Here is a 15674-nt window from a genome sequence, read left to right on the forward strand (position 1 = left end):
AGAAAATTATTCTCAATGAATAATTTGAATATTCAATCAAATAAGAGAAAAGAATAATTGACTAGAAGAAAACATTTATAAAATGGTTCACATTTACACTTAAGGCACAATTCCTCCTAGCATGAAATGAAAGGTAATTCTCTATGAAGGGAATATGCAATTGGGGAGGGGGGGAAGGAATCAAATAAGAAACCCCAGTCATTTAACCCTTTAGAAACTGTGTGCATCTATCTATATTAGGTAAAATATATACTATCATATTAAAAATGATTTAGTAGTTAGTTCTGAAAGTGACAGAACTTTAAGAATTAAACTTCTGATTTAAACACTGGTAAATTAAACTAAACATTGATTTGGGAAACATCTGTTGTTGTCATTTGTTTCCAATAGTGCTCACAGTTTGCTAAGCACCGTAAAAAACACAAAACACCCAGCCCCAAGATTTTATAATGTGAAAATAGCTGTATTTATGAAAAGTTCCAGAGGGGTAGCTGTGTTAGTCTGTATACAGCAAAAACAACGTTGAAGTCTGTTTTTGAAGCTTTTTTGTTGAAGTATGGCAACTTTCAAGTCAGCTACAGAGGGTCCTGGAAGATTGAAGTGCTCTCCTACTGGCTTATGGATGTTACCATTTTTTGTGTCTGATTTGTGTCCATTTATTCTTTTGCGTAGTGACAGTCCAGTCTGGCCAATGTACATGGCAAAAGGGCATTGCTGGCACATGATGGCATGACTTGAAAGTTGCCATACTTCAACAAAAAACTTCAAAAAACAGACTTTAGCAAGAAACTGCAGAGCTGAAACTCATATGCAAACGTGATAATCAGACTGGGTCTGAACAGGGACCTGGAATGGTTCTCTCATTCCAAGAATGCAGTATGCCGCATTTATGATGAATACAGAAGAAAAACCTTTTAAAAAGGAATTGCCTAAAACACACTCTCACTCAAACACACACAATTCTGCACAATTCACACAATTGTCTAAAACACAATTGCCTAAAATTGCACAATTGCCTAAAACACACTCTCACTCAAACACACACAATTCTGCACAATTCACACAATATCAACAAAGAGAATGCACCTCTTTTTAGAAAATAACTGAAGTACACATAGAAAAGTTTATTAAGAGCAATTATTTAAATCAAGGATTTGCGCTTGTTGTTTTAAATCAAAATGAGTATTTATTACAGAAGGTTTATTTGTGGGTTTGCCAGTATCGCAAAGCCACTGTACAGATTGAGTAAGAAAAGGAAAGATTTTAGTGGTCAGCAGTGTGATTTAGCATATTCAGAGTTGAGGAAGAGACGGGTGGTGGTAGTCAAAGACTCCCTCCTAAGAGGGATGGAGTCATCCATCTGCCGTCCAGACTAGGAAACTAGAGAAGTGTGCTGCTTGCCTGGAGCTAGGATTCAGGATGTGACAGACAGACTGCCAAGACTTATCAAGCCCTCAGACCGCTACCCCTTCCTACTTCTCCAGGTGGGCACCCATGACACTGCCAAGAATGACCTTGAGCAGATCACTGCAGACTATGTGGCTCTGGGAAGAAGGATAAAGACTTTGAGGCGCAAGTGGTGTTCTCGTCCATCCGCCCTGTTGAAGGAAAAGGCCAACGTAGGGACCGTCAGAAGTAAATGCATGGTTACCCAGGTTGTGTTGGAGAGAGGGTTTTGGATTCCTTGACCATGGGATGTTGTTCCGGGAAGAAAGATTACTAGGAAGAGATGGGATTCACCTAACGAAGAGAGGGAAGGGTATCTTCGCAGACTGGCTGGCTAACCTAGTGAGGAAGGCTTCAAACTAGGTTTGAAGGGGGACGGGGACCTAAGCCCGGAGGTAAGTGGGGACATGGGACACCAGAAGGAAGTAAAAGGAGGAGGGTGCAACAGGGGAGGCCTCCTGAATTGCACTGAGAAAGTAGGGCAATCGGTCAGTTATCTCAAGTGCCTGTACACAAGCGCAAGAAGCCTAGGAAACAAGGAGGAGGAATTGGAAGTCCGGGCACAGTGTCGAGGAACTCTGATATGATTGGATTAATCAAGACTTGGTGGAGTAACTCAAACAACTAGAGCACTGTCATGGATGGGTATAAACTGTTCAGGAAGGACAGGAAGGGGCGAAAGGGTGGAGGAACTGCACTGTATATAAGAGAGCACTATGATTGCTCTGAGCTCCAGTATGAAATGGGAGATAAGCCAGTTGAGTCTCTCTGGGTTAAGCTTAGAAGCAAGACCAAAAAGGGTGATGACGTGGTGGGTGTCTGTTATAGACCACCAGACCAGGAGGACGAGGTAGATGAGGCTTTCTTCAGTCAACTAGGGGAAGTTTTCAGTTCACAGGACCTGGTTCTCATGGGGGACTTCAATCACCCTGATATCTGCTGGAAGAGCAATACAGCAGATAATAGACAATCCAGGAAGTTTTTGGAGAGTGTCGCAGACAATTTCCTGGTGCAAGTGCTGGAGCAACCAACTAGGGGCCATGAACCTCTTGACCTGTTGCTCACAAACAGGGAAGATTTGGTAGGGAAAGTAGAAGTGGGTGGCAATCTAGGCAGCAGTGACCATGAGATGGTAGAGTTCAGGATCCTGACAAAAGGAAGAAAGGAGAACAGCAGGATATGGACCATGGACTTCAGAAAAGCTGACTGACTCCCTCAGGGAGCTGATGGGCAGGATCCCGTGGGAGGCTAATATGAGGGGGAAAGGAATCCAAGAGAGCTGGCTGTATTTTAAAGAAACCTTATTGAGGGCACAAGAATAAACCACCCCGATGTGCAGAAAGAATAGCATATACGGTAGGCGCGCAGCTTGGCTTAACAAAGCCATCTTTGAGCTTAAACACAAAAAAGAAGCGGAAGCTTGGTCAGATGACTAAAGATTATAAAAATACTGCTCGATCATGCAGGAATGAAATCAGGAAGGCCAAAGCGCAATTGGAGTTGCAGCTAGCAAGGGACGTGAAGGGGAACAAGAAGGGTTTCTACAAGAGGAAGATTAGAGAAAGTGTGGGCCCCTTGCAGAATGCAGGAGGCAACTTAGTGACAGAGGATGTGGAAAAAGCTGAGGTACTCAATGCCTTTTTTGCCTCTGTCTTCACAGACAAGGTCAGCTCTCAGATGACTGCACTGGGAGGCACAGAATGGGGAGGTGGTGAACATCCCTCAGTGCTGAAGGAACAGGTTCAGGACTATTTAGAAAGACTGGACATACACACGTCCACTGCATCCGAGGGTGCTGAGAGAGTTGGCTGATGTGATTTCAGAGCCATTGGCTATTATTTTTGAAAACTTGTGGCAATTGGGGGAGGTCCCTGATGATTGGAAAAAATAAATATAGTGCCCATCCTCAAGAAAGAGAATAAAGAGGATCCAGGGAACTACAGACTGGTCAGCCACACCTCAATCCCTGGAAAATTCATGGAGCAGGTCTTCAAGGAATCCATTTTAAGGCACTTGGAAGAGAGGAAGGAGATCAGGAACAGTCAACATGGATTCACCAAGGGCAAGTCATGCCTGACCAACCTGATTGCCTCCTATGAAGAGGTGACTGGCTCTGTGGATGTGAGGAAAATGGTGGACATGATATACCTTGACTTTAGCAAAGCTTTTGATACTGTCTCTCACAGTATTCTTATCAGCAAAGTAGTAGGGGTTGGATGAATGGACTCTAAAATGGATAGAGAACTGGCTAGAGCATAGGGCTCACTGGCTCTATATCTAGTTGGCAGCCGGTCACAAGCGGAGTTCCCCAGGGGTCAGTCCTGGGGCCGGTTTTGTTCGACATCTTCATTAATGATCTGGAGGATGGGGTAGATTGCACCCTCAGCAAGTTTGCGGATGACACTAAGCTGGGGGAGTGGTAGATATCCTGGAAGGTAGGGATAGGATATTGAGTGACCTACACAAATTAGAGGATTGGGCCAAAAGAAATCTGGTGAGGTTCAACAAGGACAAGTGCAGAGTCCTGCACTTAGGACAGAAGAATCCAATGCACAGCTACAGACGGGGGAGCAACGGGCTAGGCAGCAGTTCTGCAGAAAGGGACGTGGGGATTACAGTGGATAAGAAGCTGGATATGAGTCAGCAGTGTGCCCTGGTTGCCAAGAAGGCTAGTAGAATATTGGGCTGCATTAGCAGGAGCATTGCCAGGAGATCGCGGGAAATGACTGTTCCCCTCTATTCGACATTGGTGAGGCCACATTTGGAGTATTGTGTCCAGTTTTGGGCCCCCCACTTCAAAAAGGATGTGGACAAGTTGGAGAGAGTCCAGCGGAGAGCAACAAAAAAGGATTTGGGGGCTGGAGCATAAGACTTATGAGGAGTGGCTGAGGGAACTAGGCTTGTTTAGTCTGCAAAAGAGAAGAATGAGGGAGGATTTGATAGCGGCCTTTAACTACCTGAAAGGGGGTTCTAGTGAGGATGGAGCTAGGCTGTTCTCAATGGTAGTAGATGACAGAACAAGGAGCAATGGTCTCAAGTTGCAGTGGGGGAGGTCTAGGTTGGACATTAGGAAAACGTTTTTCACTAGGAGGGTGATGAAGCACTGGAACGGGTTACATAGGGAGGTGGTGGAATCTCCATCTTCAGATAATTTTAAGCTGCAGCTTGACAAAGCCCTGGCTGGGATGATTTAGCTGAGGTTAGTCCTGCTTTGAGCAGGGGGTTGGACTAGATGACCTCCTGAGGTCCCTTCCAACTCTAATCTTCTATGAGTCTATGATTCTATGGTTGAAAAGGACTTCCGTGACTGCTCCTATTTTGGCCTATCTGTGTTCCAAAATCTCTTTTGCACTGTACACAGATGCTAGTGCTTGCAGTTCAGGGTAGTACTGACACAAGAAAACAAAAGGACTGGAGAAGCTGGCAACATATATTACAGCAAAAGTCTAAGGCCTGGTTTAAACCTACAAATTTCGTCGACCTAGCTACATTGCTCAGGGGTATGAAAAATTCACATCTGAGACACATTTAAAATGACCTAAGCCCCAACATAGACACTGCTAGGTTGAGGAAAGAATTCTGCCATTGACCTAGCTACTGCCTCCGGATTTACTAGAGCCATGATTTACTATACCCTTTCTATCGCTGTACTGCCTACACTACAGCAGCATGGGTATATCTGTGCCGCTGTAGTACTTACATTCTCTCAGTACAAACATTCTCTCAGGAGAGATAAGGGTAAGTATTTCACCACCTGAAAGGAACTCCTAACAGTGGTTAAATCTACAGAATATTCTCATCACTATTTGTATGGGAGGAAGTTTATGGTCAGGACAGACTATTCTTCCCTGCAATGATTCAGCAATCCTGAGGGGTAACTTGCCATGTAACTGGAAAAACTGCAGTGCTATGCTTCCACAGTTATGTCCAGACCTGGACATAAGCATGGTAATGCTGATACCCTGTACAGACAACCTTGTCGGGAGGACTTATTGCAAACACTTTTCTAAGCAGGAGAGCAAGGAATTAATTGCTCAAGAGAATGAGTATGTTCAAGAAGAGATGGCAGTCACCTCTCATGCCATAATTCGCAAAAGTGAAAAAATGTTCCTGGTTCGTCCACTGAAACAGTTGATGTGCGGTTGCAAAAATAGACTCCACAGCAGCTAAAAGCTTCCCAAAAAGAGGAGCTGATATCAGAATAGTGTGCAACTGGAATAATCAATTGACAAACACAGCCACCCCAGACTGTAATATCCCCTCACAATTACCACAATAAAAGTGCTCTGGTACAAGTGAAAAAGCTTGGAGTTTAAAGATAAATATTGTATGGGAAAAACCAGCGGTGTATTGTATTGTATTGGAAAAACCAGCAGTGATGAATACAAAAACCTTACTCAAGCTAAGAGAGAATTTGTACTGGCTAAAATGCTGGCAAGGACAGAAAATGTGATGCTTGTGTTGAAAACAAGAGTCCCCCTAGACGGGAAGAGCCCCTATGTAGCACTCTCTCCTGAGGATTCCAGTGAGATGCATTGCTGATGATGGGCTTTTGCCGGAGAGAGGTTAACAATCCATAATTGTTGGTAGCTATGGATTATTTCACAAAATGGCCTGAATCTTACCCAATAAATAACCAAGAGGCTGTAACAGTAGGACAGGTTATGAAGAAAACATGGTTACTTACCAGTAAATGTTGTTCTTTGAGATGTGTTGCTCATATCCGTTCCAATATAGGTGTGTGCGCGCCCCATGCACAGATTCCCGGAACTTTTTTCCCTAAGCATTCCCTGTAGGGTCGGCTCAGGCGCCCCCTGGAGTGCCGCACTCATGCCGCGGCACATAGGGCGCCACCGACCCTGCGGCCCCTCAATCCCTTCTTTCTGCCGACTCTGACAGTGGGAACGGAGGGTGAGTGTGGAATGGATATGAGCAACACATCTCGAAGAACAACAGTTACTGGTAAGTAACCATGTTTTCTCTCAGAGTGGTTGCTCGCAGCCATTCCAATATAGGTGATTAAATAGCCATATCTAGGAGGCAGGTAGGAGTCAACCATGAGTTGCTCTCAAGAGCACGGCTCTGCCGACGCCCGCGTCCTCTCTCGCCTGCTGCACGATGGCGTAATGGGACGTGAAGGTGTGGACCGATGACCAGGTGGCTGCTTTGCAGATGTCCTGCAGGGGCACTCGTTCCAGGAAGGCTGCGGAAGAGGCCTGGGCTCTGGTTGAGTGCGCTGTCACAGCTCCTGGAAGGGGCACCTTCGCTCGCTCGTAGCAGGTTCTAATACAGGTGGTGATCCATGTGGAGATGCACTGGGTGGAGACAGGTGAGCCTTTCATCCGGTCCGCCACTGCCACGAACAGCTGTGTTGACTTCCGGAACTGCTTGGTCCGTTCAATGTAATAGGCCAGGGCTCGTCTGACATCCAGCAAGTGCCATTTCCGCTCCTCCTCCGTCCCGTGTGGTTTCGGAAAGAACACAGGAAGGAAGATATCTTGGTTATAATGAAACTGGGACACCACCTTAGGCAGGAAGGCCGGGTGGGGTCTCAGCTGCACTTTGTCTTTGTTGAAGACAGTATGGGGGGGCTCTGAGGTCAAGGCCCTAATCTCAGAGACCCTCCTAGCCAATGTAATGGACACCAGGAAGGCTACCTTCCAAGAGAGGACGAGCAACGGGCATGTAGCCATGGGCTCAAAGGGGGATCCAGTCAACATGGTGAGGACCAGGTTCAAGACCCAGGGATGCACCGGGTCACGGATCTGCGGATATAGCCTCTCTACCCCCTTGAGGAATCTAACTGACATAGGGTGGGAGAACAGGGATCTGCCTTCCAACGGCTGGTGGAAGGCCGAGATGGCCGCCAGGTGTACCCTGAGGGAGGCCAGTGCCAGGCTCTGGTGCTTCAGCTGGAGCAGGTACTCCAAAATCGCCTGTATGGGCGAGCAAGTCGGTGGGATACCCCGGGACTCTGCCCAACAGGTGAAACGCTTCCACTTGGCCTGGTATACCACCTGAGCGGAAGGTTTCCTGCTACTGAGCAGAACCTGCTGGACCTGTATGGAGTAAGCTCTCTCTCCTTCTGTCAGCCAGAGAGTCTCCATGCCGTCAGGTGTAGGGATTCCAGGTCCAGGTGCAACAGGCGGCCCTGGTCCTGGGAGAGCAGGTCAAAGCGCCTCGGGAGCGGGATCGGCATGTTGATGGACAGGTCGAGCAGCATGCCGTACCAGTGCTGCCTCAGCCAAGCTGGCACAATCAGTATGATATCTGCTCTGTCCCTCTTGATCTTCAAGAGGACTTTGGGCAGCAGAGGAATGGGAGGAAATGCATACGTAAGGGTCCCCTTCCAGTCTAGTAGGAACGCAACGGAGAGGGAGCCCAGTTCACGACCCCGGAGCGAGCAGAACCTCAGGCACTTCCTGTTCCAGGACGACGCAAACAGGTCCAGTTGGGGAACCCCCCACTTCTGGAAAATGAAAGTCACTACCTCGGGGTGCAGTGACCAGTCATGGCAGGGTAAGAACGACCTGCTGAAGCGGTCTGCCTCGTCATTCCTGACCCCCGGGAGGTGAGAGGCGGTTAAATGAAAATTGTGCCTCACTGATAAATCCCATAGTCGAATGGCCTCCTGGCACAGAGCCGAGGAGCGCGCCCCTCCTTGCCTGTTCACATAGAACGTGGCCGTCATGTTGTCTGGGAGGATCTGAACCATCCTGCCCCTCAGGACACTGAGGAAGACCTTAAAGGCCAGATGGATCGCTCTGAGCTCTCTGACATTGATATGGAAAGCTCTCTCTTCCGGTGACCAGAGCCCAAGTGCTCAGGTCCTTGCTGATATGGGCCCCCCACCCCACGTTCGAGGCGTCCGTTATCAGCGTCACTGAAGGAGCCAGGTCTCTGAAGGGAACCCCTTTCAGAACCTCCCTTGGGTCCCGCCACCAGTCCAGAGAGGACAGTACCTGGGTGGGGACCGTGACCACCCTGTTTAGCGAGTGTCTGGCAGGTATATATACCGAGGCCAGCCACCCTTGTAGAGGTCTGAGTTTGAGGCGAGCCAGCCTCACCACATATGTACACGCCGCCATATGACCCAACAGCTAAAGGCAATGCCTGGCTTTCGTCGTGGGGGACGTGTGCAACTCGTTGATTATGGCGGCCATGGTCTCAAATCGAGGCCGTGGGAGGAAGGCCCTGGCCTGGGTGGCATCTAGGGTGGTCCCTATAAACTGTATGTGCTGCACCAGGGTGAGCGTGGACTTCTGCTCGTTGATGAGCAGCCCCAGTTTGTTGCATGTGGCGCAGGTGAGAGTCAGGCTGTTCTCCACATGGGCCCTGGACCTGCCCGGATCAGCCAATCGTCCAAGTATGGAAATATCTGCACCCCTCTGCGGCACAGATGGGCCGCTACTACTGCCATACATTTCGTGAAGACCCTGGGGGCGGATGAGAGGCAAAAGGGCAGGGCTGCAAATTGATAATGGCATCCCGCTACCACAAATCTGAGGAACTTTCTGTGGACACGGAGGATAGTAATGTGGAAAAATGCATCCTTGAGGTCGAGGGCAGCATACCAGTCCCCTGGATCTAGGGTGGGAATGATGGATGTTAGGGAAACCATGTGGAACCTGATGCATCTAATAAACCTGTTCAGATGGCGGAGATCTAAAATAGGCCTTAGGCCCCCCTTGGTCTTGGGAATCAAGAAGTACCGTCAATAGAATCCCCTCCCCCGTTCCTGTGGAGGAACTTCTTCTACCGCTCCGAGCAAGAGCAAAGAGTTGACCTCTTGTATGAGGAGCTGCTCGTGAGCGGGGTCCCTGAAGAGGGGGTAGATAGGGGGAGAGTTCAGGGGACAGGCTGTAAGCTGGAGGGCATAGCCCCTGAGGACTACCCCGAGGACCCAGCGGTCCGTGGGGATAGTTTCCCATTCTGCGCAGTACGGCCCTAGCCTGTGAGTAAAGGGCCTGGATAGATCCAGGGGGAAAAGAGGAGTGCCACCCTCATGCACACTGTCAAAATTGTTTATTATTGCCCTTACTTGGGCCTTGCTGAGGCCCCACTGAGGACCCCTGGCGGTCGCGGCAGTTGGGGCCCCTATAACGGTCCCAACCCCTCCTAGGTTGGATGGGTCTGGGGGGCAGCCTAGGTGGTGGCTGTGGCTGCCTCTGGGCCTGAGGCCGAGACTGGTGCCTCGAGGCCTGCAAGGTGTATAGCCCGAGGGACTTTAGAGTGGCTCGCGAGTCCTTCAGGGCATGCAGCTTCTCATCCGTCCTCTCTGAGGAGAGGCCAGTGCCGTCAAAGGGGAGGTCCTGAATGGCCTGTTGGACCTCCTGCGACAAGCCTGAAGCTGGGAGCCAGGAGCACCGGCGCATGATGATAGCTGAAGCCATTGCCCTGCTGGCAGTATCTGCTGCATCACTCGCAGATTGCAAGGCCGCATTCGCTACCACCACGCCTTCCTGGGACAGTGTGGCGAAGTCCGCGGCCTGGTCAGAGGATAACCAGGACTGGAACCTCTGCAGCGAGGACCAGAGGTTTAAGTTGTATCTCCCGAGGAGGGCTTGATGGTTTGCAACCCTCAGTTGCAGGGCTGCAGTGGAGTACATCGTGCGGCCGAACAAGTCCAGCTTCTTACTGTCCTTGTCCTTTGGGGTATTACCCTGGCCACCCTGGCGGTCTCGCTGATTAGCAGCCTCCACCACAAGTGTCCCCGGGGCTGGGTGATTGTAAAGAAAGTCAAAGCCTTCCTTGGGAACGTAATATTTTCGTTCCACCCCTTTAGAGGTGGGGACCACCGAAGAAGGGGTTTGCCAGAGGGTTCTGGCAATCTTCATCACCCTCTCGTGGACCGGCAAGGCAACTCGAGAGGGACCTGCTGACCCAGATATACCAAAGAGGGGGTCCTCCTCCTCCTCCGACATCTCTTTAAGTTCCAGGCTTAAATTTCCTGCTACCCTTATTAGCAGATCCTGGTGGGACCGGAAATCAAAAAGGGGGGCCTTACGGTCTCGGGCAGCCGCCTCATCAGGGGACAAGGAGGAGGACTGCGGCAGGGGCCCTGTGGAGGGGCCTTCCTCCGGGTCTGACCCCTCCTCCAAGGGGTGACCCTGTTCCGGGTGGGTCGGTGGTGGGGGTACTGGTTGGGCCACTGAGGAATGAACGAAGGTGGTCCCTTGGCCCATCTGGGCACCCAGGGGCCCCAGTATGGCCACTGCCAGGGGCCCCGAGGCCACGCTGGTGCCGGCATCTGCACCTGCTGTATCGTGCCCGGTTGGCAAGTCTGGGACCAGAGCCACTGGACCGCCGTTTGTGGTAGCAGGCAGGTGAACGGCCCCGGGACGATGAAGACAACGACCGTCAGTGCCGACGTCTCCGGTGCCGCCGAGGGGACCAATTGCTGGAGGAGCCAAATGACCTCCTCCGGTGCCTCAGATTCTTTTGGTGACGTTTTCCACCTCGGGAGTAGGAGCGGCGTCACCCGTATCTCCGTGACGATGAGTCGGAGCGCGATCGCCTCCTCGGTGCCAAGGCGATCGGTGCCGGATCAGGCGGTGCTGACGTGATCGGTGCTGGTGCCGGCGGTGCTGAGGCAAGCGGTGTCCGTGCCGGCGGTGCTGAGGCAAGCGGTGTCCGTGCCGGCGGTGCTGAGGCAAGCGGTGTCCGTGCCGGCGGTGCCGGAGCCAGAGTCGGCAGCAGAGCCAAAGTGGCCGGTTCCGAAGCAACCGGTGCCAACGTGCTTGATGGAGTTACCAGCACCGTGATCCGCACCGGCGTTGGAGATCGGTGCCGAGCAAGGCTCTGTGCTGAAGTACCAGAGCCGGAGCTACGACCCCTGTGTGAGGCGGAGCTGGAACGACGTCGCCTCTCGCGCTTGCCTCTCCACCGCCCTTGGTGCCGCGGTGTCGAGGAGCTCGACGACTGAGTCAGAGCTAGGAGGGGAGCCCGCACTCTCTACCCTCCTCGACAGTGTGAGGGAAGACCTCGACTCCTGTCTCCGCCACCCACCGGGGCAACCCAATGCGGGTTTACCCCGAGACACCGGTCCCAGAACCCTCGGCTGAGGGGGGGATGGAGGCGTGGGCAGACCCATGAGGGCGTGTATTGTCGCGTCGATGGCCGTTGCAGGGGTGCTCCCCCACCCCCAGGAGTCAGGGGAGGCTCCCTGCAGGGAGATGCCAGTGCCAGAGTAACCTCCACGGCACGTGGCTGGGGCATCTCCTGTGCTGCTCCCTGCTGTACCGGTCACAGGGAGGAGTCCATAAGTGCAGCCTCGGGCCACTTCTTCTTCGGCATCGCAGGTTTCGGTGCCGGTGGAGCGCTCCGCAGCAAGGAGATGCTCGGTGCCGCCAGCGAACGTGATGGCTTAAAGTCCAGACAGAGCGCGGACTCCATCAGGATGGCCTTTAGCCTGGCGTCCCGTTCATTCTGGGTCCGGGGCTTGAAGGCCTTACAGATCTTGCATTTCTCACGTCTATGCTGCTCTCCAAGGCACCGGAGGCAGCGAGCGTGAGGATCACTTACAGTGAAAAGTTTTGCACACACAGTGCAGGCTTTAAAGCCAGTGGAGACAGGCATGGCTCAACTTTAGCCCCTGAGGGCTGCTAACTAATTACTTAACTTAACACTAATCAACTGTAACAAAGAACACTTACTAGCTTCCAACGGATGCAAATTCCTGTTATAGCTGGAGATTGTCAAGGAGCATGGAAGCTCTGACTACAGCTCATTTTCCCAACCCATGGCCCCTGCATTGGCCCACAAAAAGAAATGGTGTAGGACCTGCTACATCTGCTCCATACCATTAGAAGATCAACCTATACTTGGGGTGATCCTACAAAGCCTATGTCAATTTGCACCAAAAATACAGCAAAAAAAATTGTCCTAATGAAGTGCAGGATCTGGGCCAATGTTTTCAAAATATCCACATGTGGATCACAAAAGCTCCAGAAACTCTAGTCCTAAGTAATTGTGCACTACAGATATAAATGTTCTTCTGTAAACCAGCATAAACATAAAGGTGTTTTTATAAGCAGTATAAAAATATTTTCCTTCTTTTTCATGTGAACTTGGAAAGAAGACACAGCAGTGAACAGCAAGCTCCTTGTAACAGGAGCAAATCCTTTTAACCATAAACCTAAGTAATACAAAAACAAAAACAAACCCAGGCTTTAAACAAAGCCCTCACAACTGGGTGTGGAGGACTGCCTTCTCAGAAGGTGTGTCTATACTGCAATAAGAGACCTGTGGCACGGATGTGGCAGGCCTGAGTCAACTGGCTCGGGCTGTGTGGCTATAAAATTTCCATGTAGACTTTTGGGCACTGGGTGGATTTCAAAGCCCAGACTCCAGCCCAAGCCTGAATGTCTATACTGCTAATTTTAGCCCCACAGCCCAAGCCAGCTGACCCAGGCTCTGAGACTCAGTGCCATGGGTTTTTTGTTGCAGTGTAGACATGCACACAGGCATTTTTCTTTCTCTGCCTCCCCAGACATTCATTAGGCCAGATTTTGATCTTTTACACTACTGTAAATCCAGAATAACATTGCTGACTTTGATGGAATTGCTCTGGATTCACATTGCTGTGAATGACATATTTGCCCTTTATAGCAGAGGTGGGCCTGAGTTGTGAAGCTTATATCTGGATGTAAATACAAACTTTCTAGAATCTGAGAGAAAGGCTTTAGATTTGGTATTCTACAGGGGGCCATCTCTGCTTTAAAATGAAAAAAATAGGAAGTAAAAAATGAAAAAAAATATATAAATAAAATATGATTTTACATACACATATTCAAAGCTCATCTTTCCTTCCTTTACTGTTATTTTGTGTTTCCTTTCCGTGCCTGTTCTGTAAACTGCTGTTCGGAGTGCAGCAGGGCTCTTCTTTACAGAAGATGGCTGAGGAAGAAAAGAAAGTCGAAATACATTAATTTTAATAATACTGAATGAATTGACAAGTAAAAACCATCAGGTGGTCTAGGGACATCTACACAGAACACACCACCAGGCATAGGCAACACGAGGAGGAATGAGCCAAATCACAATGGAAAAACAATGCAGAAACACCTTTGTTTTGTGGATCATATTTTCTGAAGGACTAACTATCCTGAACTTATCAATCAGTGAGGGACAATCAATACTCATCGTTATACTTGCTTTCCACTAACCGATTTCAGTGTTTCTTTGTATGAGTGATGTACCCAAACGTTTGAATGTTTGTATCTCAACTGCATCGCTAAATTGATAACCCTTAATTTGAGAAATGGCAGATTACATACTCTTCATATTGTATGACTTTCAAACCAAACCTTGTACTTTTTGGATAATCTATGCATCATCCCCAGATGTACAAAAACTCTTCCCTTCAAAAAACTCAGTATTTGATCATTTTATAACATTATTAAAGCTAATTTTTATTTCTGAAGTCAATTGCAGAAACCATTTAAGACCTGATTTTCAAAGATATTAATGGATAGCTTAACTCTGCTTCCACTGAAAACTTTTCTTAAGATAAAATGGTGCTTCTGTGCATGAAAACTTTTTAAAGAATATTCCAGTGAGTGACTGAATTATATCATAAATAGGATTTATCCCAAACATTCAAATGCTTTTATTAACTCTATATTCTATATGAAAAAAAGAACATAAAAGTTCTTTCCGCCACTGCCCTCATCCTCCAAAGACAGGAATAATTACGTAGATCAACATTTTTAAAATAATGTCTTCAAACTTAGCTTTACAAAGCATTTTATTCTATTTGGGCCAAATTCTGTCCTGACTAACACCTGGCAATCCAGTGAAAACATTAAAACCAAAGAGTTGCATGGAGAGTAAAGTCAGAACAAAATATTAGTTTCTGATTCAAATATTATTATACAGTAGAACCTCACTGATTTACACTAATGGCTGGGGATCCAATGTCAATTAGTGACATTTTGAATTACTGTGTAAGTGAACAAATGCAAAAAGAGCCAGATTAATGCAAAACAAAATGTAATTTGTAAATATATTTGATAAATGCAGTTTAGTTTTCATTATTTTTCATCATTTTCCAGAGCATAGTAATAAAATGTACTATAGAAAAATAATTAAACAATGTACATCTTTCCAAAGCACTCTGCTTTAGAGATAGTGAGTGGTAAAGGGTTGCATATAAATTAGAGATACTACTGTACCAAAGTTGTAGTGTCTCACAAATTCCCACCATACTTGTACTGCTTACCCAACCACTTAAAAAAAAAAAAAAAAAAAAAACCACACACAAGCAACGTTTTACCAAATCAAAAAAATTTTCAATGAGTCTTTGCAGAAAGACCCAGTTCCCCTTATAAAGTTTTCTTTGAGCTCTTCAGTGTGTGTTCATGCACATGTATGTTTTCACACACAGAATAGGCAGAAGGTTCAGTCAGCACAAACTGCACATTTAGAATGATCCTCCATAGACAAGGGCCATCCATAAAAAGGGTCTGTGTTTGTGCACTGACCATTGTTTCCCCAACCCACAAAACTTCGTGGCACCCTAAAGGATGGAGCTCCTGCAAAGTCCAAAATCTAATAGTTTCAAAATGTTTTAACTTTGTGGCAAATTCCCAACAGGGCTGATGGAGGGATGCTATATAATGATGAGGGATGCCCCACTTCCGTCCCCACCCTAATGGCAGAATCACAAGCCCATAGCAAGCAGCCAGAAGACTAAGAAATGAAGAAACAGTGCAATGAAAGTAGCTGAATCTCCTCTATCTCATGAGCAATAGATCTGCATGAAACATTAGGACAGAAAGTGGGCCATTGGATCACAGATATTACAGATGGAAAGTCTTTGAGGACATCTAGTCCGCCCTCCTGCCAATTCTACCAGTATTCTAATACTACCTAGTTCTTACTATACACATACTTTATAGTGGTTTTGCCCCAATAAATAATAACTAGCTCTTACATAGCACCTTTCATCTGTAGATCTCAAAGAGCTTTACAAAAGGAGGTCAGTATCATTATCCCCATTTTACAGATGGAGAAATGGAGGCACAGGAGGGAAAAAGTGACTTGCCCAAAGTCACCCAACCGGCAGTGCTAGGAACTGAATCCAGCTCTCCTGAGCCCCAGTCCAGTGCCCTGGTCACTAAACCACACAACCAAGAGGGTTTTGATATTAGAAAATACAGAAGTTGTACTTGGATAAATTGTATTTTTATATATGCAAATGATTTACACAAAAACTGCAAATATAT

The 15674-nt window shown here is 48.1% G+C and overlaps 1 protein-coding gene across 1 annotated transcript in view; it reads right to left on the bottom strand.

Moving 5' to 3' along the window:
* DNAH14 (dynein axonemal heavy chain 14) overlaps positions 1–15674 on the bottom strand; it is a 584657-nt gene that overhangs the window by 559391 nt on the left and 9592 nt on the right. The window contains exon 4 of the mRNA XM_067564773.1: positions 13232–13344. Coding sequence (XP_067420874.1) covers positions 13232–13344 — 113 coding nt within the window. The remainder of the gene's footprint in view (positions 1–13231; positions 13345–15674) is intronic.

The sequence above is a fragment of the Emydura macquarii genome, unplaced genomic scaffold (genome assembly GCF_026122565.2).
Source record: "Emydura macquarii macquarii isolate MOO-44397 ecotype Brisbane River unplaced genomic scaffold, CSIRO-AGI_Emac_v2 contig_2676, whole genome shotgun sequence".
Classification (NCBI taxonomy): Eukaryota; Metazoa; Chordata; order Testudines; family Chelidae; genus Emydura; species Emydura macquarii.